General features: G+C 40.2%; 1 protein-coding gene across 2 annotated transcripts; it reads left to right on the forward strand.

Moving 5' to 3' along the window:
* The first annotated feature begins 1,923 nt into the window (after positions 1–1,923).
* On the forward strand, positions 1,924–19,861 carry LOC104599943 (protein LIKE COV 2-like). Of its 2 annotated transcripts, none has more exons than XM_010262697.3 (9): positions 1,924–2,088; positions 2,184–2,394; positions 5,737–5,789; positions 5,901–6,010; positions 8,186–8,353; positions 16,037–16,134; positions 17,192–17,318; positions 19,365–19,486; positions 19,611–19,861. In XM_010262697.3, exons 2-8 carry the CDS (start codon positions 2,281–2,283, stop codon positions 19,463–19,465), a joined length of 771 nt encoding a protein of 256 aa, XP_010260999.1. In that variant the 5' UTR covers positions 1,924–2,088; positions 2,184–2,280; the 3' UTR covers positions 19,466–19,486; positions 19,611–19,861. The 2 variants fall into 2 exon arrangements, with proteins under 2 accessions (XP_010260999.1, XP_010261000.1); XM_010262698.3 differs by having other exon boundaries at positions 2,199–2,394.
* Positions 19,862–20,220: the final 359 nt, after the last annotated feature.

The raw sequence follows: 20,220 nt of genomic DNA on the forward strand, positions 1-20,220 counted from the left end.
GGAAGTTGCAGCGGTGGTGATTTTGGTATCGTTAAGAACTAGCAGTGCTGGTGGGATTGCTAAGAGCCCAGAGACCCCTGCAACACAACTCACATACACCCATTTTAGGATTTAGAGAGAATAAAGAGGTTGGACCAAATGATTGAACAGATACTTTGCAATAAATTAAAACTCTCACCTGTGCGCCCAATTGATGAACAAACATGCCACTAGTAGAGTAACCGATCAAGGCCCCCACTTTGATTCGATCGAAGGCTCCAAAAGAAGGAAAGAGAAGGAAAGGAACGAACAACCAAAGCCCTGCAATCGCCGAGGATGAGGGGCCCTCATTACACTATTTTGAGACAAAATGTTCTTCAAGATATTTCTGAATGTATGGAAGATTTGGTCTTTTCAAGTCCTAGGCGAATCAACATATTTGCATAGATAGATGGAGACAAGGGTCCAAAATACGGACGCCATCACCGACGTTGGAGACAGGATTTCCTTCCAGCAATGGGAGGTATAGAGTCACGAAGATGAGGGGCCCTCATTACACTCTTTTTAGCCAAAATGTTCTTCATGATATTTTTGAATGTATGGGAGATTTTGTTGATGGATCAAAGTTCATTGGAGGCTCACACAGTTTGACGCCAAAAGCTTTTATCAATGTATATGTTGGTACAGAAGACCTGGCTGAACATTTGATTCATGGAGAACCATACACTCTCTGAACTGGGGGTTCAAATTCCTGTGCAACCGGTAAACACCTGCACAAGTTAATGCGTTACATGGTGTACATGAAGATCTTCACCAAGGAAACCCATGATGGCGAACAACGATATGGGCTGGCTCCACTAGGTAAGTTCCTTGTAAATGGGTGGAACAAGAGCATGGTGTCCCCCTCCACAAAACCCTTGTTTGCATTTGGAAGAAAAATGGAAATTTGGAGTTTTTCATTAGTTGGGTTTTATTTTGAAAATTTGATGAATAGTGAAGGGCAAATTTGGTATTTCATTTTTTCGTTAGTGTTTATCGGGGTGTCAATTGTCATAAAACTTAAGGATAGCTTAAGACAATATGTAAACAGTAAGGATACAGTTTGTCAATTTCGTGAACAATAGGGGTAGTTTAAGAGATTTACCCTTTTCGTTGTCTACCAGTTCCACACAAACTAATTAAAGAGCCGAGCAACTTGAAATAGTAGCGCTTTAGATGCAGTGAGTGGCAAAGAATTGTTGTGTTCGTTAATGTTGAGTTCCCGTATTCTTCTTTTGCATGTATGGGGAGAGGGAGCTTCAACAATTGTTCGGTGTTCGGTTTCATAACCGTTCTCCCCCTTTCATTCTTTTAACACTCAACGAAATGGGTAAAGTTGTCACAAAAATACCATAAAGGGTAATTTTGCCATTTTAAAATTATTTAATGCACATATGGTGTCACATGACGGTGTTGACTAACGGTCAACTAACGGTAGAGACTTATTAGACACAATTTGAAAGTATAGGGTATTGCATAGATACATTTTGAAGTTTGGGGATTGACTTGACACAACCCCCAAAGTAGAGGGTACTAATCAAGAAATTTTCCTAATTTTTATAATTTAATATCCTTAAAATTATATTTAAAATCATAATAAAAGCTAACAAATATGAAAATAATAAATTAAAAAGTACAATTAATAAAAGTAATAAATATATTAAAAATTATTGATTTTAAAATCCGTTTAAAGTATTAACATTAAAATTCTAATATAAATAATAAAAATGAATAAAACAAAATACCATTATAAATTTATTAATAAAATTAATAATGTAAGAATTTTTTTAAATTTTAAATTAACAAAAAAATAAATTTAATATTAATTTATCCATAATAAAGTTCGTGAATCGCACGGATCCCACAAGTGTTCATTATACTCGCTAGACTCATTTTTGTGGCATTACCACATTATATACAGCTCGATTCGGCCGGCGAGAGCGGGATGCGACACGTCGCGAGGGGACTCGGGCCTTCGTCAGTCATGTGACCTATCGAAGACTTGGATTAGACGCTTTCTTCCCTCCTTCCCTCGCTAGTGGAGTCCGTTGACAACTCACAACTTCGGAGGTAATTCGTATTTTTCGTAGTGGGTTTTAATCAAGTATCAACTACGACTTGCTTTCTCAAACAGCACTATCTGGCTATCTCTCTTTTGTCTCAAGTTTTATCGATCGCAGAAACCACCCCCCCTCTCTCTCTGCGCCTAAATTTTCTCTCGAGGGGGTAGATTGGAGTAGATTGGGTTCCCTGCAACGGAAAATGGCCGAAGAAAAGGACTCCACGTCGATTCCTCTAAGTCAATGCGGCGGTGGCGAAGATCCCGAAGATCCTGCCAAGTCTCCTCCAAATCCCCCCAACTCCTCCACTCGAAAGGTTAGTCTGACGTGTTTCGTTGTATCTCCTCTACTGGAGAACCAACCAAGAATATTCAATTTTCCTCTCTTTCTTTTCTACAATAAGTATTTTTTTTTTTGTTTTTAAAACACAGGATTTGTATGTTATTCCTATCTTTGAATCTGATAACTTTTCTAAAATTGGAAGGTACCTTATATTCTTAAACTACAAAATATACAATGTGGCTGTATTTTACTTGAGAAGGTATAGAGGCTTCTGGTCGGTTGGGCTTGACCAATCAAAGTGTAGATTTGCTAGGGCTGGGACAATGCTGTTCTAAGATTATTATTGTTGAAAGGTAGAAGGTGAGTTCCCGAAGAATTATAGTCCATGGATTCGCAGGGGTGGTGGTGCACATAAATAGACATTAGAGATACATCTGAAGAAAAAGAGATAAAGGGTCAAGTAGTGGCAGCAATATATCAGTCTGTTTGAAAGAAAAGAGAATAGAATTAAGGCCCAGAAAGCGGAGCTTTTTTTTATCTGCTTACATATGTGCTCATTTTTGGTATTAGGAGCCTGGAGCAGATTATGCTGTTTTTATGTCTCATGCATTTCTAGTACAGGAAAATGATAAGAGTAATAGTATAAAGGCTAAAAAAGTTGACTTGAGAAGGGGGTTGGAAACGAACGGTTAATGCTTCGGAATGTAAAATCAATTCTAATGGTTATTTTTGGGGAACCTAGACCCTCCTTGGGTAGTATTCTTTTGTTTTTTTTTTTTTTTTTTAGAAGAAACAAAGCAACTATTGCCAAAGTATGGCCTAACCACGATAGAGGAACGCAAATGATGCCGAGTTGTTGCTATTTTAGAAGGATAGATTGCCTGTCAGGAAAATGCTAGAATCTTGCAAAATAAGGTGGTGATGTATCTTTGTGGTGTATGAGATGATTTATTTTGGAGTTCTTCATTGCCTTTGTAATTTTGAGATTTTGGAAGATGTATCCATTGGTCTCATTATCACGGTGATGTACTGGTATTGAGAGTGTTGCAAGATGCTAACCTTCCAGAAATCAATTGTAGTTGTGATTGCCTCAAAATAATTCCATTAAATTAAGCTTTGAGGGATAATCTATTGGCAACCTGAATTTTTAGATCAGGGATTTGGGAATCAGAACCTGACATGTATCTGGGACTCTGATCTGGCAAGTTGAAAAATATAGATACTTTGTTGACATCTCCGAAGATAGTTTTTACCATTCTTATGAGGTCCAACATCATATAAATGGTAGAAGCAAATGTGTGTGTGTGTGTGTGTATTTACAGGAGAAGGAAGAATTTGTTATGTATTCTAGATGCCCAAGATGGAACTCAATTGTACCTACTTTTATAGGGGGTTGCCCCTGCCCACCTTTTTTAATATTAAATATAGATGCACTTAGGAGTGGAGACCAAGAGGTAATTCAATGTGACCATTTCTAGTACCTAGGTTCGATAATTCATGACAAAGAAGAAATTGAGGAGGATGTCACCCAAAGAATTAGAGTAGGATGGGCAAAATGGAGGGGTGCATCTGGACTTTTATGTGATAGGCGAATACCACTTAGATTAAAAGGAAAATTCTATAAATGAGTGCGGCAAGAAACAACATGTGCAGAAAATTAATGTGGCAGAATGTGATACTATAAAGGATAGGATTAAGAATGGAGTTTTCTGTAGGAACCTAGGAGTAGCTCCGATAGGTGACAATGGAATCCATTGTCGCAGCCAGAATTGGAATCGGAATCAGAATCAAAATCTTTTTGAATCGGAATCAGAATGGTCTATTTCCATAGTTTGTTTGGTTCAGACAGGATTTGGAATGGGATTTCATTCCCAGTGGAGGGGGAGGGAATGCCCATTCCCTCAAATGGATTCCACCAAGAATGGGAATGGGATTCCGATACCGCCCAACCAAACAGCTGAAGCGGAATGGTCCTTTCCTATTCCAATTCCAAACCCCTATTCCCATGAACCAAACGGGCTGTAAGTTGGTTTGGATACATGCATAGAACACCACAAACTGCGCCTGTTAGAAGAAGTGATTTGTTATGCATTGAAGGGGCTAGAAGAGCTTGGAGTAGACCAAAAAGGACATGGTAGAAGTAGTAAGAAATGATTTAAGCACTAATAAATAGAAAGGATTGGCGAAACAGGATTTATGTAGCCAACCCCATATAGTTGGGATAAGGCATTGAATCATGGTTGATGACGATGATACATTTATCAAAAATTTGTGCGTTTTCTCATACCAAACTTGCAAGAAGAGGAATAATGCCATATGCAATGTGCCCCTCGAGAGTGTTGAAATTTGATATATGCTTGACAAAGAAATTATGTCTTTTTAGGTCCTTTAGGAGGGACAATGTAACACTACAGATTGACAGTTTCTATGGGCTTTAGGAGATTCTCTGGTTATGACAGATTGGATGGGGAATGGATTTGAGTGACTTCTGGAGAGCTTATGGTTGAAGGGGATCCTCATAGCATAATGGATTGGGCAAAGTCTAGGCCTAATTTTGGAGGTTCTTGTAACATTCTTATTGATTATACCACTCTTTTTGTATAATTAGTAAAGTTTACTGTTGAGCAAAAGGGGAAAGGTTATGGAAGAGGCAGGCTATTCCAGCAGTTATCCATTGGAGTATTTGGAGGGTGAGGAATGCCTATTTTTTTTGAAAATTTACACAGCTCTGAGGAGGCAATAGGAAAGAGAGCAATTGGTACCTTGTTCTCTTGGCTGTCTGTTCATAAAGATTTTAATGGAGTACCCCATAATTTTTTTTGACCAATAACAATGAATTTTATTAATGATTGAGAAATTCAGAATTACAAGGGAAGGTGCTAAAGAATCTTAACTCCCTACTGTCCAATGTACACCCAACCATAGAACAATTACGAAACAGCCCAAAAGATAGAGCTTCTATTCACCCCCTGCTTAGCTAGCCCATCGCCAATGCATTTGCACTTCTTTTTATCCATGTACACTGAATTTCCATGGAGTACCCCATAATTCAATTGTTAAAGTGGAGACTCTGTTTATAAACTAGCAAGATTAACTGGGTTACACGGTTATATGGTCCCACTAGAGGGATCTTTAGTGTACATGGGTTTACACTTTGATACTTTGCCTTAATGAATATATTCACCTTCTAAAAAATTAAGAGAGGACATATATATCAAAATAAGAAGAGAGCTCAAACAAACATCCTGTATACATGTGTATATATGGTGTAAATGTGACTTGGCATTTTCTCTTTTACTTCATTGCCTTATTTTTCATGTTGATATGGAAAACTGGCTAATCACATGTTTATGCTATTGATCTTGCACTTCATCAGGCTTGCCTTGTTGTTCTTCAGAGTTGGGTCTCAAAAAAGTTCATGACTGGATGGTAATAAGTGCAGTTCTTTGGCATTCATTACAGTTTTTTTCCCCAAACGTTGCTTAAAATTATTTATCAAGAAAGAAAAGCCTAACTTCAAATTTTCATATGCAATTGCAGTGTAGTTCTTTTTCCTGTTGCAGTTACTTTTTTTGTTACATGGTGGTTTATCCAGTTTGTTGATAGTTTCTTCAGTCCAATATATGCCAGGCTTGGCATTGACATATTTGGTAAGTTTAGCTGGGATCTTTTGCCTCTTGGAAGATATATATTGTGACAAATGGTTCTTGCTTTGCTGATCCAAAAAAATAAAGCTCTCGCGTCCTTTTCTTCATTCTAGGCCACTTGAACTAACAATGTTTTGTTATAAATTGGGCTCAATTTAATCAATTTAAAAGGAGATGCTAATCTAGTTCTATTGAATCTACGTGGGGCTTTGAGTGGCTGTTCTAATATGTTATTGGGGAAATTTTCCACATGTACTTTGGTGAATGAATATGCATTCAGTTCTATGATGGGGGAGTTGTGGTTCATTATAATTTTGATGTTTTACTCCATATTGGCATTGACCTATCATGTGTACCTTGGTATCTATGTATATGTAGGATCTTTACCATGCTGATGTTTAGCCTAAAATGGGGAGTTATGGTTCATTATAATTTTGAAGTTTTACTCCATATTGGCATTGACCTATCACCATGGAGAAAAAAAGTCATTTCACATTGCTAATTATCATTTTTTTTTAAAAATTGGTTTAATTCCATGAAGTTATTCAAAATCAATTTTAATTGTAATACATGCTTGCTTTCTATTTCTTTGATGCTCAAATTCCTCATACTTTCTCTTCATATAAAAACCTTCTAAATAGACTGCTTTGTGTCATTTTCATCTACACAACTTTTGTGGGACTTCGAGTATTGTAGAGGGCTTAAGTACCATGAAGCTGTAGGGGCCATTCTCTTGCTAGAAATTTTAAATGGTATTTGCTTTTACCACAATGAAAATGATAGGAGAATTTAGAGGGTGAACTATCTTGTATTAATCCCCTGCACTTTCTTATTTAGGGCCATAACTTTAAGACATAAGTCCCGTCAAGCAACCAGTCAAAGCAATTTGGTTGGGCCTACACTTCCCAAAATTAGAGCTTTCTGCTGGGAAGTATGCCATTTTTTTGATAAATGAAAAAAGAAGACCAATACTAGTAAAACTCCGCAGAAAAGAAGACCAAATTGGCATTTGTCGCCAAAAAAGCTACTTCCTCTGCAAGGCTAGCTGTGAAACCACAATTAATTTATTAATCCACTATCTCTTTGAGCAGTATTTGGGAGCATTTCTTTAATTAATTTGATTGTAGGTTGCTCCCTCAACAGAGGTGGATGCTTTGTTCTAAACTAGCTTCTACTCTCTTGGAAGGAAAGGGGGGAAATGTTATGGAGATGCATGTGATCTGCTATTCTGTGGATGTTATGAAAAGAAAGAAATACCAGAAATTTTCTAAACAAAAGCCAATCTAAAGATACAATAATATGATTGAGATTGGACCGACTAATTTATTGGATCAAGATTCTAGAGGAGTTTTCGTGCTTCTCTTCAGATGGTATCCTGGAGGATGGTTAGTAGTGGCATCTAGTTCTATGGAAAGTGTAAAAGTGCATATCTCTTGGTCCCCCCCTACTCCAAGTAACATTATCAAGTCGATCCAGGAGTAACATTATCAAGTTGATCCAAACATCTAATCATCTAGGTTAGTGAGATGATTTATTTCTTTTCAATTGGTAAGAAAAATTTATTGGAATGACAAAGAAAAGTGAACAAGGAAATCAAAGAAAAACAAGAAGATCCAATTAAATAACAAGGGGCCAAAAAGAAAGGGGGGAAAATATTGATAAAATAAAAATGGATCATAGAGGGGTGAATAAATTTGATGAACCTTGCTTGCCACCAGTTATCCTCCTAAAACCTCACATTGCCCCCTCCACTAATATCAAATTTGATATATATATATATATATATATATATATATATATAAAATCGACCCAGAACCAGAATTGCTTTGGTCACTGGTGTTGGGTTAGCAGTTTGACCATCCAGTCCAAATAGTTCAGCCTGTGACGTTTTAAAATTTTTAAAAATAAAAATTGGCCTGAAAACTGTAGTCTAGATCGAATGGGTTGACAGTTCGACTGCCTGGGTCAGTGGGGCACTGAACGGTCAAACTGAACGGGAAAATAACAGTTTGGGGCTGAACGTGGATCCCTGGCTGGTTTCCGGACCAAATGGTCTGACCATCCGGGTCAACAGCGATTTTAAAACCTTGCTATGTTTGAAAGAGAGGTTTTTGTATCTAAGATTTAAGCTCTACTTCAAAGATAAAACATATTGAGGATTTTATTTTATATTTGCAGGCCTTGGGTTTGTCACATCTTTACTCTTTGTGTTTTTTGTTGGGGTATTTGTTTCGTCATGGATGGGTGCCACTGTTTTTTGGGTTGGAGAATGGTTTATAAAGCGAATGCCCTTTGTCAGGCATATATACTCAGCCTCAAAACAAATCAGTGCTGCTATTTCTCCAGGTACCATACCATTATATTTAACTATTTTATTGATTATCCAAATTTGGTTTCTTTAAGGCTTTTACATGGTTCATTTTTATAACTCCTACCAAGTGCCAATTAATCCACTGACTTCATATCAGTCTTGGATGCTTTAGGAACTGCAGAATATTACTATTTGTTGTTTGATGAGATACATTTTAATTCTGACTCTAAATTGTTGATTGAGTGGCTGCAATCTGGTAAGTTGGGAGCCTGGATTTATAGACAGCCCATAAGGGAAATCCACAATACAACAAGGGAGATCGGTGCATGCTTCAAATGGACAAGGAGATCAGCTACTGGTTTAGCTGACACGTTGGCTAAACAAGGGAATGTGAGGGAGAGTATGTTCTGGGCAGTTTTGTAAGAAAGATAACTGGGGCTCAACACCTACTTAGGGGTTGACAGCTGTACTTAAATCTGGAAAGTTATTTTAAAGTTATTTAATGAAGTTACCATTTCCAATAAAAAAAGAAAAAGATAAATTTTAATTCTAATGCTTTTCATTCCTATGAATGGTTGTAATCATAATGTTTTCTGTTGAAGGGTATTTATATACTTATCTATGTAACACAGTGACAGACTTTGTTGTGATTTCCATTGATATATGGCAGAAGTATTAGTACCTTGCTGGCATACCTGATGCTTCACTGGCATTATATGGCATCTGCCATCCATTCAGCCAATCAATGTATACTTTGACCTCTCAAGTCTATGGTGAAATGGATTTGACCTCTCAAGTCTCAAGTCTTAAGATGCAAAACACTGTAGCATTGTGTGGTTATATAAACCAAAGAAGATCCAAATGAATGTAAAAACTATTTCAGAGAAATCCAACTGTTGGTAGTGAAAAGTTATCACAACCCGCTTAGGTCATCTTAGAACCTTGGATTGGATTTGTTGAGAATGATCAAAATTAGTCAGAATGCATTTTTCCTTTCTAATGGGTTCTCTGAGTTTGAACCATGAAAGAAGCACACACAAATGCACTTCTAGAGTCTTTTGAAGATCTTGAAGTTTCACTCCTGGGATACGTCCATGTGGATTATGTTATGGACGCCTTCCTCGGGAAGACGTACCATCGCCGTCGGCAGCAACAGGCCCCGGGCCCACCGCCAGCAGCAGCAAGGATTCAGTGATGCTCATCCTACCCAGTTCGGCAACAGCAGCCTTATCTAGATTAGATTAGCTCATTTTGCCTGTTCTTATCTTATTGTTCTTATCTCTTATCTTATCTTGTTAATAGCTTATCATATTAGGATTAGCTTAGCTTATCTTATCTTGTTAGTAGCTTATCAGATTAGGATTAGCTTATCTTATCCTTAGCAAGATAGAACTGGAAGTCTCCCTATTCAGCAGGGAGATTCCCTTGGATTAGGACTCTTGTATTCTCCTATTTAAGGAGAACCCATTATTGAATGAGATATCAAATTATTCAGTCAAGAGTGAGTTAGGAGAGTTGGTGATCTCTTGGACAAATCACCAAAGGCGCCAAGATAGGTTCATCACGAGCAGGAAGGAACAAGGGAAAACAGGAGGTTTTCCTTGTGGACCGACCCGTGACGAGATCCTATTCCCGGGCTTCGTCATGGGTCGGTCCACAGGGAAAACCTTCTGTTTTCCCTTGTTCCTTCCTGCTCGTGATGAACCTATCTTGGCGCCTTTGGTGATTTGTCCAAGAGATCACCAACTCTCCTAACTCACTCTTGACCGAATAATTTGATATCTCATTCAATAATGGGTTCTCCTTAAATAGGAGAATACAAGAGTCCTAATCAAAGGGAGTCTCTTTGCTGAATAGGAAGACTTCCAGTTCTATTTTGCGAAGGATAAGATAAGCTAATCCTAATCTGATAAGCTACTAACAAGATAAGATAAGCTAAGCTAATCCTAATCTGATAAGCTATTAACAAGATAAGATAAGAGATAAGAACAAGCAAAATGAGCTAATCTAATCTAGATAAGGCTGCTGTTGCCGAACTGGGTAGGATGAGCATCACTGAATCCTTGTTGCTGCTGGCGGTGGGCCCGGGGCTTGTTGCTGCCGGCGGCGATGGTACGTCTTCCCGAGGAAGGCATCCATAACATTACTCCCCTCCTGGACTACGAGCTTGTCCTCAAGCTCGAAAGCTGGATATGTGGCTTGGAATTCTGCCAATGGGAGCCATGTGGCTTCTGTTGGTGGTAGATCACACCATTCCACCAAGACTTCAAGGATTCCACGATTGAAACGAGAGCGGGTGACAGTTTTAGGCTGGGGGACCAGTTTGCCATCTTTCAAGGGTGGCAGGGAGGGAACTTGGTCCGGGGAAACACCCGTAAATGGTTTCAGCAAGGAGATGTGGAAGACATCATGAATTCGGCTAGTCTCTGGCAATTCTAGCTGGTAGGCCACACTGCCAATCCGTCGCAAAACCTTGTAGGGCCCATAGAACTTAGGGGCCAGCTTCGGGGCAGCCTTGTGGCGCAAGGAGCGCTGCCAGTAGGGCTGGAGCTTCAACCAAACAAATTGTCCTGGATCGAACGACAGTTCCCGGTGGTGCTTATCATAGTGGAGCTTCATGCGGAGTTGGGCTTGCTGTAAGCGAATGCGGACGTCGGCGAGGAGGGCATCACGGTCCTGTACGGAGTGATCGATTGCATCCAAGCGAGTAGATCTGGGCTCGTAGGACAGCAAGCGGGGAGGATCCCTGCCGTAAACGACGCGAAAGGGAGTCATGCCGAGGGAGGAATGGTAGGCTGTGTTGTAGCAGTACTCGGCCCAAGGAAGCCATTCCAACCACCGTCGAGGTTGATCACCTACGAAACAACGAAGATACATCTCGATAGTGCGGTTAACCACTTTCGTCTGACCGTCGGTTTGTGGCCGGTAAGCTAATGAGTAGGCCAGGGTGGTGCCGTGTAGTCGAAATAACTCTTTCCAGAAGGCACTAGTGAAAACCGGGTCTCTATCGCTGACGATGGATTCCGACAACCCATGTAAGCGAAAGATATGTGTAAAGAAGGCGAGGGCAACCGAAGTGGCACTGTACGGGTGTGATAGAGGAATGAAGTGCGCGTATTTAGAGAAGCGGTCGACTACCACAAAGAGAACTGATTTGCCCCCTACCTTGGGAAGATCTCAATGAAGTCCATGGAGATGTCGGCCTAGATCTGCAATGGGATGGAAAGGGGCTGGAGGAGGCCTGCTGGGTGTAGGTTTTCCCATTTGTGTTGTTGGCATGTGGAGCAATTCTGGACAAAATCTCGAATAGAAGTCTTCATACCTCGCCAATGGAAATCAGTCCGGACGCGGTGTAGTGTTTTTTGAATGCCCTCATAGGTGGAGTTATGGATGCTGGTGATGATGGTGGGAATCAACGGGCAGTCTGCTGGAAGATGGACTTGTCCCTTATACAGTACCAACCCGTCGTGAAGTGACCAATTGGGGTTGGCCGTGCTGGTCTGGATCTTCTGCAGTAAGAGCGACCATTCCGGGGACTGAGGTGCTGCCTTCTTAATGTCGTCAAACAGAGAGATCCGAGGTTGGGAAATGCTACATAGAACCATCGCGTCTTCTTCTCGCCTAGACAAGGCATCGGTTGCGCGATTAGAGGATCCCGCCTTATATTCCACCCGGAAGTCAAACCCGAGCAGTTTGCTAACCCAATGCTGCTGAGGGGAAGTGGTGACACGCTGCTCTAATAGGTATTTGAGGCTATAATGATCAGTTTTGACGATGAACGACCGCCCCCACAAATACGGCCGCCAGTGCTGGATGGCTCGGGCAAGGCCGATTAGTTCGCGCTCATAAGCTGGCAGCTTCAGATGCCGGTCGGCCAATCTGCGGCTGAAGAAAGCGATCGGGTGCCCGTGCTGCTGTAGTACGGCCCTGATACCCACTCTGGAAGCATCGCACTCGACTGTAAATTCGAGGGCGAAATTAGGTAATTGCAGGACAGGGGTGGAAGACAGTGCATTTCGCAGTGACAGAAAAGCTTCATCAGCTGCGTCGTTCCACCGGAAGGAGTTTCGCTTCAACAGGTTGGTTAACAGGGCTGCCAACACTCTATAGTTCTGTACAAATTTGCGGTAGTAACCCGTTAAACCGAGGAACCCGCGTAAGGCCTTGGCGGATTGAGGTTTGGGCCATTCTGTTATAGCCTGAATCTTGGAACTATTAACTGTTACACCCTGCCCATGGATGATGTGGCCGAGGTAAAGAACCTGTCGTTCCCCGAAGGAGCACTTGGACCGTTTCAGGAATAAGCTGTGTTGGCGTAGGAGTACGAAAACGGTCCTCAGATGGTGGACATGCTCTACCCATGATTTGCTGTAAACGAGGATATCATCAAAGAAAACTAAAACAAATTTGCGCAGATGGGGCTGGAATACCTCGTTCATTAGTGCCTGAAATGTAGATGGTGCATTGGAGAGTTCGAATGGCATGACTAAAAATTCGAAGTGGCCATGGTGGGTGCGAAAAGCAGTCTTCTTCACGTCACCGGGAGCCATGTGAACTTGGGAATATTCGGACATGAGGTCCAACTTAGAGAAATACTGGGCACCATGCAACTCGTCCAGCAGTTCGTCCACAACGGGAATAGGGAACTTATCTTTGATCGTCCGGTCATTGAGTTCTCTATAGTCAACACAGAACCTCCACGTTCCATCCTGCTTCGCCACAAACAGAACCGGCGAAGAGAAGGGGGAGTGACTTTTGCGTATGATCCCTTGGTTCAGCATCGCTGTACATTGTTTTTCTATCTCATCCTTCTGTAAGTGAGGGTAGCGATAAGGCCTGACAACGACTGGTGCTGAACCCGCCACCAAAGGAATACGATGGTCGCAAGCTCGGGAAGGGGGAAGGCCCTTCGGTTCTTGGAACAGATCTGAAAACTCGGTGAGAAGTTTTTCCATGGTTGCCGGTTCTGTCTGGAGTGTGCGGTGTCTTTTCTTTAACCCTACAGCCGTGCCATGAAACTTGCTTGCCATTCAGGTGGAAGGTCATGGTGAGTGCGCTGAAGTCCCACAAAATCGGGCCTAGGGTAATTAACCATTTGACCCCGAGAACAATATCGAACCCATCCAATGAGAGTACAAATAAATCAACAAGATTTAGTTCAGAATTGACCTGTACTGGGACGTCCTTACAAATCCCTGGACTGTGAACTTTTTCACCATTTGCGACGGCTACCTGTAGTCGTGGCCGGAGTTCCATTGGTAGTTTTAATTGCAGGGCTGCATGTTCACTTATGAAGTTGTGTGTGCTCCCTGAATCGACGAGAATGCGCACCGGCTGACCTGCGATCTGTGCCTGTAACTACATGGTCTAAGAGGATTTAATACCAGTGATCGCATGGAGAGAGATCTCTGGTTCAAATGTGACGGGTTCCCCTTCCTCCTCCTCTTGCTCATCTATGAGAAGGCAAAAAAGCCTCTTGCATCTATGTCCTGCCGAGTAGAGGTCATCACAGTTGAAACATTGACCTCTCGCTCGGCGCTCTGCCATTTCTGCCCTGGTCAAGCGCTTGATGGGAGGAGTGACCATGTTACTGCCTGTACTTGTCACTGCTCTAGAGGTGGTGGTCGTGGGAGGCTTCATTTCCCGACTGGTAGCAGAAGAGGGGGTCGTTGCTGCTGGTCTTGGGGGCACCCACGAGTTCGGTGGACGACCCACATTAAAACTTCCACGGCTGAGCTGCAGCTTGCGCTCAAATGCGCGGGCTAAGTTCATGGCTGTGACCAAATTTGGGGGATTCTGCATCTCGACATCCACTCGCAGGGGTTCTGCTAACCCTGCTGTGAACATATCCACTTGCTGGTTTGGTCGCACGGAGGATGCCCTCGCGAGGAGGGTTTGGAACTGTCGCTGGTATTCAGCAACTGTTTCGGTCTGTTTAAGGTTAATTAGCTCACCCAGTGGGTTGCTGGTCAATGGGGGTCCGAACCGAAGAAGGCAATAGGATTTAAACTGGGGCCAATTGAGCCTGGGTTCTTCTTGCTCTAACCGATAAAACCAAAGTTGTGCTTCTTCTGTTAAATGAAAGGCGGCTAGGCTTACCTTGTCCTGGTCATTTGTTCGTTGATTCCGGAAGAACTGCTCGCAGCGATACAGCCAGCCTAGGGGGTCTCCGTTGCCGTTGTACGATGGGAAATCCAGCCTGCTGTACTTGGGGATGATGGCTGCTCCATGGCCGACGGACTGCTGTTCGCCGGAAGACTCCGAAAGATCTGGCCGGCGGTCGTTAGCTGCTGTCCCTCTCTCAGAGTTCCTTTCCCAGCTGGAAAGAAACATCTCCATTAGTCGTCGCAGTTCTCGCACTTCACCTTTGATCTCATGAACTTCGGAGTTGGTCTCCACGAGTTGGTGCTCGAGGTCGTGGACCCTGGAAGGTAGCTGCTCCAGATCTCCCATGACGCCTTGCTTTGATACCAAGTTGTTGAGGGCCCGGGAATAGGATCTCGTCACGGGTCGGAAAACCTCCTGTTTTCCCTTGTTCCTTCCTGCTCGTGATGAACCTATCTTGGCGCCTTTGGTGATTTGTCCAAGAGATCACCAACTCTCCTAACTCACTCTTGACTGAATAATTTGATATCTCATTCAATAATGGGTTCTCCTTAAATAGGAGAATACAAGAGTCCTAATCAAAGGGAGTCTCCTTGCTGAATAGGGAGACTTCCAGTTCTATCTTGTTAAGGATAAGATAAGCTAATCCTAATCTGATAAGCTACTAACAAGATAAGCTAAGCTAAGCTAATCCTAATCTGATAAGTTATTAACAAGATAAGATAAGAGATAAGAACAAGCAAAATGAGCTAATCTAATCTAGATAAGGCTGCTGTTGCTGAACTGGGTAGGATGAGCATCACTGAATCCTTGCTGCTGCTGGCGGTGGGCCCGGGGCCTGTTGCTGCCGGCGGCGATGGTACGTCTTCCCGAGGAAGGCGTCCATAACAGATTAGCATTTTTTATCTTCCATTCCCATGAATGGATCTCTTTTTTTTTTTATTGATTTGTGGATGGCATAAGCTAGTCTTAAGTTGAGAATGCAAATGAAAAAGCATGTATTAGAGGGGCTCTTTCTCTCTCATCCTGTGTATTCTTCCTTCAGCAAGTTCCCGTAGGTTATGAAATAAAGAAAAGCAGTAATAAAATCTTACAATTAGTAATTTGAGGACATTTGAGCATGTGTAATCTTTGTGACGGAAAACTAAATATTGTGCTCAACCCCTCAATGTGGAAAATTATCAGTTCTCAGAACCCTAATTCATAAATGATCTCAACACATCTTTATCTTACTAACTTGAATTATTGCTGGTTTTGTTCAATCTCTTTATTAAATATCTCAACATGCTATTATTAAATTTTACATCTTTAGATTTATCTACACTGTTGCTTCTGAAAGGCATCTACTTCTTTTGTTTGCTTGGTTGTTTTTCCCTTTTTTTTCTACCATAATAAAATCAGAGGATGCACCATATCATGAATTAAGTTCTGTTGCCTTGCTCAAAAGGGAATGCTTTCTTAGTTCATAGAAACTGATGTAATTGTTCCTTGTTGTCACATTTTCCTCTTTACTTGTGTGGATAATGGATATTGTGTGGAATAAGTAATTGATATAATTGACTTGGACTAACCTGTGGTTTAAGCTGACGTGGTATAATGCCTATTTTTCTCAGACCAAAACACAACTGCTTTTAAAGAGGTTGCAATCATTCGTCACCCACGTGTTGGTGAATATGCATTTGGTTTTATCACATCGTCCGTTGTCCTTCAGGTAGTTGCTAGATATATCATAAAAATTTATGTGTTAAAATATTCTGTACTTGTTTATTTAAAGATGCTTCTTGAATTTCATATGATACTCAATTTTTTTGATTGTCCCATATTATTTATAGTATATCATGCCTGCCACTTCTTGTTTGCCTTTTTATTGGTCTAATGACTTTTTTGTTCATGCCAACTGTTGAGGGGATAACCTTGTTTTGGTATTGAAGTAATCCATGTTTCATCCTTTTGCAATAATGTAGTTGACATTATAATAGATGAAATCAGACATCCATTCGAAACAATTCAAGGTAGAAATGAAGTTATGTCTGGTTTCATGTGTTGGCTGAACTATCTTCTATTGTAAATGATCATTGAAAGTATGTGTCAATGTTGCCTATTGGTTTATTGAACAAGTTAATAATTTTTTATGCCTATAGAAGTTACCTATCTCTAAGCTAAAAGTGTTGTGCACATGCAATTTACATGGGGTGATGATCATTCTTTATTTCTGTTAGTATATTTACCTGTAAAAGGAACATATTTGGGTTTTCGAGGGAATACTTGCAATAAGAAACAAAGTATATTCTCCCTGCACTAAATGTGGAACATAGAGAAATTGGCAATTCATTTCCTCTCAAAATGTTCCAGCAGATAGTGAAAGGTAGTAACTGCAGCAAAGTGCCATGCTAAAGCCATGTGTTACCATCCATGGAGAATATTAGTACTGATGAAGGTACTAAATTAGTAAAAAGATGGATCACGAGTATAATTTCTTCTTGTTGTATAATGAGATCTCTAATTCACAAATTAATTCCATATTTCACAAAGCACATTGTGGACTAATTGTACACCCATTTGTACACTTCTCAAATGGTATGAAACTGGAAATCTGGACTTTATCCCTTTCTTAATTACTGACACGGAATTGGCATGGTTGTTGAATGTTGACATTTCTCTGTTGATCTGTCATCCCAAGATTGCTTTGAAGTAAACAGAGTGGAAAAAGTATGAGGATTTCTCAATGTGTTATCTCTTTTGCTCATTTTGATTGTTTCTGCTTGCAGAGAGATAATGGTGATGAAGAGCTATGTAGTGTTTATGTCCCAACAAATCATCTATACATTGGCGACATTTTCTTGGTCAACTCTGAGGAGATCATCAGACCAAATCTATCCATTCGAGAAGGAATAGGTATGCTTTTTTTTTTTTCTTAATTGGCTACAAGTGTTATCTTGTTGCCATGGTTATTTTGGTAATGGCGGTTTTCATTTCCAGCTTGTACTGTGTACTTTGTATTCATGTTTCATTTTTTTAAGGAAAGAGAGGATAGGTTTGTACCTATAGCTTCCATCAAATGCTGTATAATTGCTTCTTTTCTAAAATTCATCAAAAAGGGCTATCAACAGCTGGGTTGAACTGGATAGTATTAACCTGGAGATGATCTGAACACTACACAACCTGAATAAATGAGACCCAGGTTCTATTCGTTGTGAATAATAGTTTCCTTTCCAAGACCATGTCATATATACACATGTTCGGTGGGACTGACATTGATTCTTGGCCAATTCCATCAGTGCCAAATAAAAATGTATAGACATGGAACCACTTGCAACACCTATATATTGCTCTCATATCCTGTATACATGCGCACATGTATCTATACTGGATCAGTTTGATGCCAATCTCAAACCATTCTGAAAAGTGATAATATTAGATAACAATTTGTAACTCTGACCCACTCCCATCTGACTTAACATCTATACTGGATTAGGTTGTTTTGTTGACTCAGCCCCTGCTTTACTGATTTCTCTGTTCCTCACTGGGAAGGAGTATAGAGAGCTGTTTGGTAACAGCTAGAGGGGCTGAACCGAATGACTTATTGCTTTGTTGTTTAGTGAATAAGTTATTTAGAAGATTGAAATCTCCTTGGGGGGTAACTCAATGTGACCTTTTCTGGTACTCTTGGTTCAATAATTCATACAAGGGAGAGATAGAGGAGGATGTCATCTAGCATTGGAGCAAGATGGGAAAAATGAAGGGGTGCATTTGGAGTTTTATGTGCTAGGCAAATTCCACTTAAATTAAAAGGAAAATTCTATAAAACAGTTGTAAGGCCAACTATGCTGTATGGAGGCAGAGTGTTGGGCAAGGCAATCAAGAAACATGTCCAAAAAATGCGCATGCTGAGATGGATGAGTGGAAAAACTAGGAAGATAGGATCGGTAATGAAGTCTTTGAAGGAACCTAGGAGTAGCTCCAATAGTTGACAAAATGATAGAAAATCAACTTAAGTGGTTTGGTCACGTGCATGGAAGACCAACAACTGCACCTGTAAGTAGTTATTTGTCGCAAGTTGAAGGGGCTGGAAAGGCTAGGGGGTAGACGGAAAAGACCTTATCAATTTAGCCACTTGGCATATTCCTTAATGACTGAAACTAAAATTGGGTTGATTACTATAAACTCAAATATCTTATGAAAAAACCCATTAATAAAATAATTATATAATATTTTGATTATTTTTAGTTTAGTTTATTTAATTTTATGGTTTTTTTTTGATTCCCCCGCCTCATAAATTTTTATTGGTTTATACAGTTCGGAGCAGTGACAGGTGGGGGAATCTATCAAAATACAAGGGGGTGGGGGTGGTACTGTATCATAGGTGGGGGGTTTTGGTAAATAGAACAAAAAAACTAATAAAAATTTACGAGGTGGGGCAAACCATAAATTTCCCTTACTATTCAATATCTAATTGCAATCTGAATTCAATTTAAATCCAATATTATATCCGATGGATAAGATCTGATTTGAATTCAAATATAAATGAATCAAATTTGGATCTTCCTATATGGCTATATCTGATTTGATTTGATCTGTTTGCAGCCCTAAACTAAACTCTTTTGACAGAAGAAGCATAAAAATTTGAAAAGGAAAAAAAAAGGTACATAACCAAAATACTGGTTAAAAAAAAATCTGAAGAAAAAGTGCAAACAAATTTGGTTGATAGCTTTGCTGGCTACCATGTAATTAGGATTTTTGGTGGAAGGCTGTCTGATCCACCAAGAGGGCCGTCTTATCCATTTGACATCCTTTTTTGAACACTTCCCTGTTTCATAATCTGTAATTTAAATTTTTCTAATTCTAGGTCTGTAAATTTTTTCATTTGGTTCCAGTAGGAGACTATATTATATGGTTATAAGGGTATATAATTTAATTCGGATGCCTTTCTCAATAATTCAGAGATCATAGTTTCTGGAGGTATGACAATGCCACAAGTGATATCTCCCCTAGAAAGGATTTCTCGTCAGGCCGATCGGATCCCTCTTAACAGAATAATATAATATATGGCATTAGCATTTCAGGTAACTCTAGTCTCTAGTTTCTGTCTCATTGCTTCAGTTGCGAGTATGATAATATCTGCTTTGAAGCTTGTCCTCTTATCTGATGAGTGATGATACCGATGCTTATGTAGTTTCTTTGTGGCAGGTTTACAGGGTTAGAATATTACAAAGTCATTCACTTCTGTAATTGATGGGAATTTCCTTGGTGGGTTCATTTTTTTTTTTTTTTGTGCATTTCTATATCTTGTTGGATGTTGTATCATTTATCATATGTTTGTAGTGTAGAGGATAGTTAAATGTTGGAGTCGATGTTTTCATTGCTCGTGTAGAAATGTTCTGTTTAATCCCAAAACCTCCCTGCTGGAGAAGAAGGAAAGCTTACCAGTTACCACTGAATTCTGGATAGTAGTATTCTCTCGTATTGCTTGTAATCATTTGTGGGATGAGCCGCGGTTCCATATTGGTCATTGCAGCACTAACTGCTTAGCCTAGCCAAATTCGGCTTCAAACAGATTGTATCAAATCAAAATTTATTTTTTTTGTTGTTCCGAAGCAATGTTTTAAAAATCGATCTGAGGTTGAACTGTTTTTTTCTCTGGGTTGGTAACGATCAGAATAAACTCTAAAATCTTTCATCTTCCACCTTAATACCTTCATTCTTAAGAAATGTTGCATAGAATTAGATGGTGTGCATAAACTCCTAAGATGTAAGAGCTGGGAGTAGGATTAGGCATCTCTACTGAGAACTGGAGTTT

The sequence above is a fragment of the Nelumbo nucifera genome, chromosome 5, assembly GCF_055504915.1.
Source record: "Nelumbo nucifera cultivar China Antique chromosome 5, China Antique-T2T, whole genome shotgun sequence".
NCBI lineage: Eukaryota > Viridiplantae > Streptophyta > Magnoliopsida > Proteales > Nelumbonaceae > Nelumbo > Nelumbo nucifera.

What these genes read in the sequence shown, in the direction of transcription:
- LOC104599943 (XM_010262697.3), top strand. Translation starts at nt 2,281, where the DNA reads ATGGCCGAAGAAAAGGACTCCACGTCGATTCCTCTAAGTCAATGCGGC. An exon ending in GCTTGGCATTGACATATTTG is followed by an intron (nt 6,011 to 8,185) that starts GTAAGTTTAGCT and finishes TTATATTTGCAG; the next exon opens with GCCTTGGGTTTGTCACATCT. An exon ending in CAGTGCTGCTATTTCTCCAG is followed by an intron (nt 8,354 to 16,036) that starts GTACCATACCAT and finishes TATTTTTCTCAG; the next exon opens with ACCAAAACACAACTGCTTTT.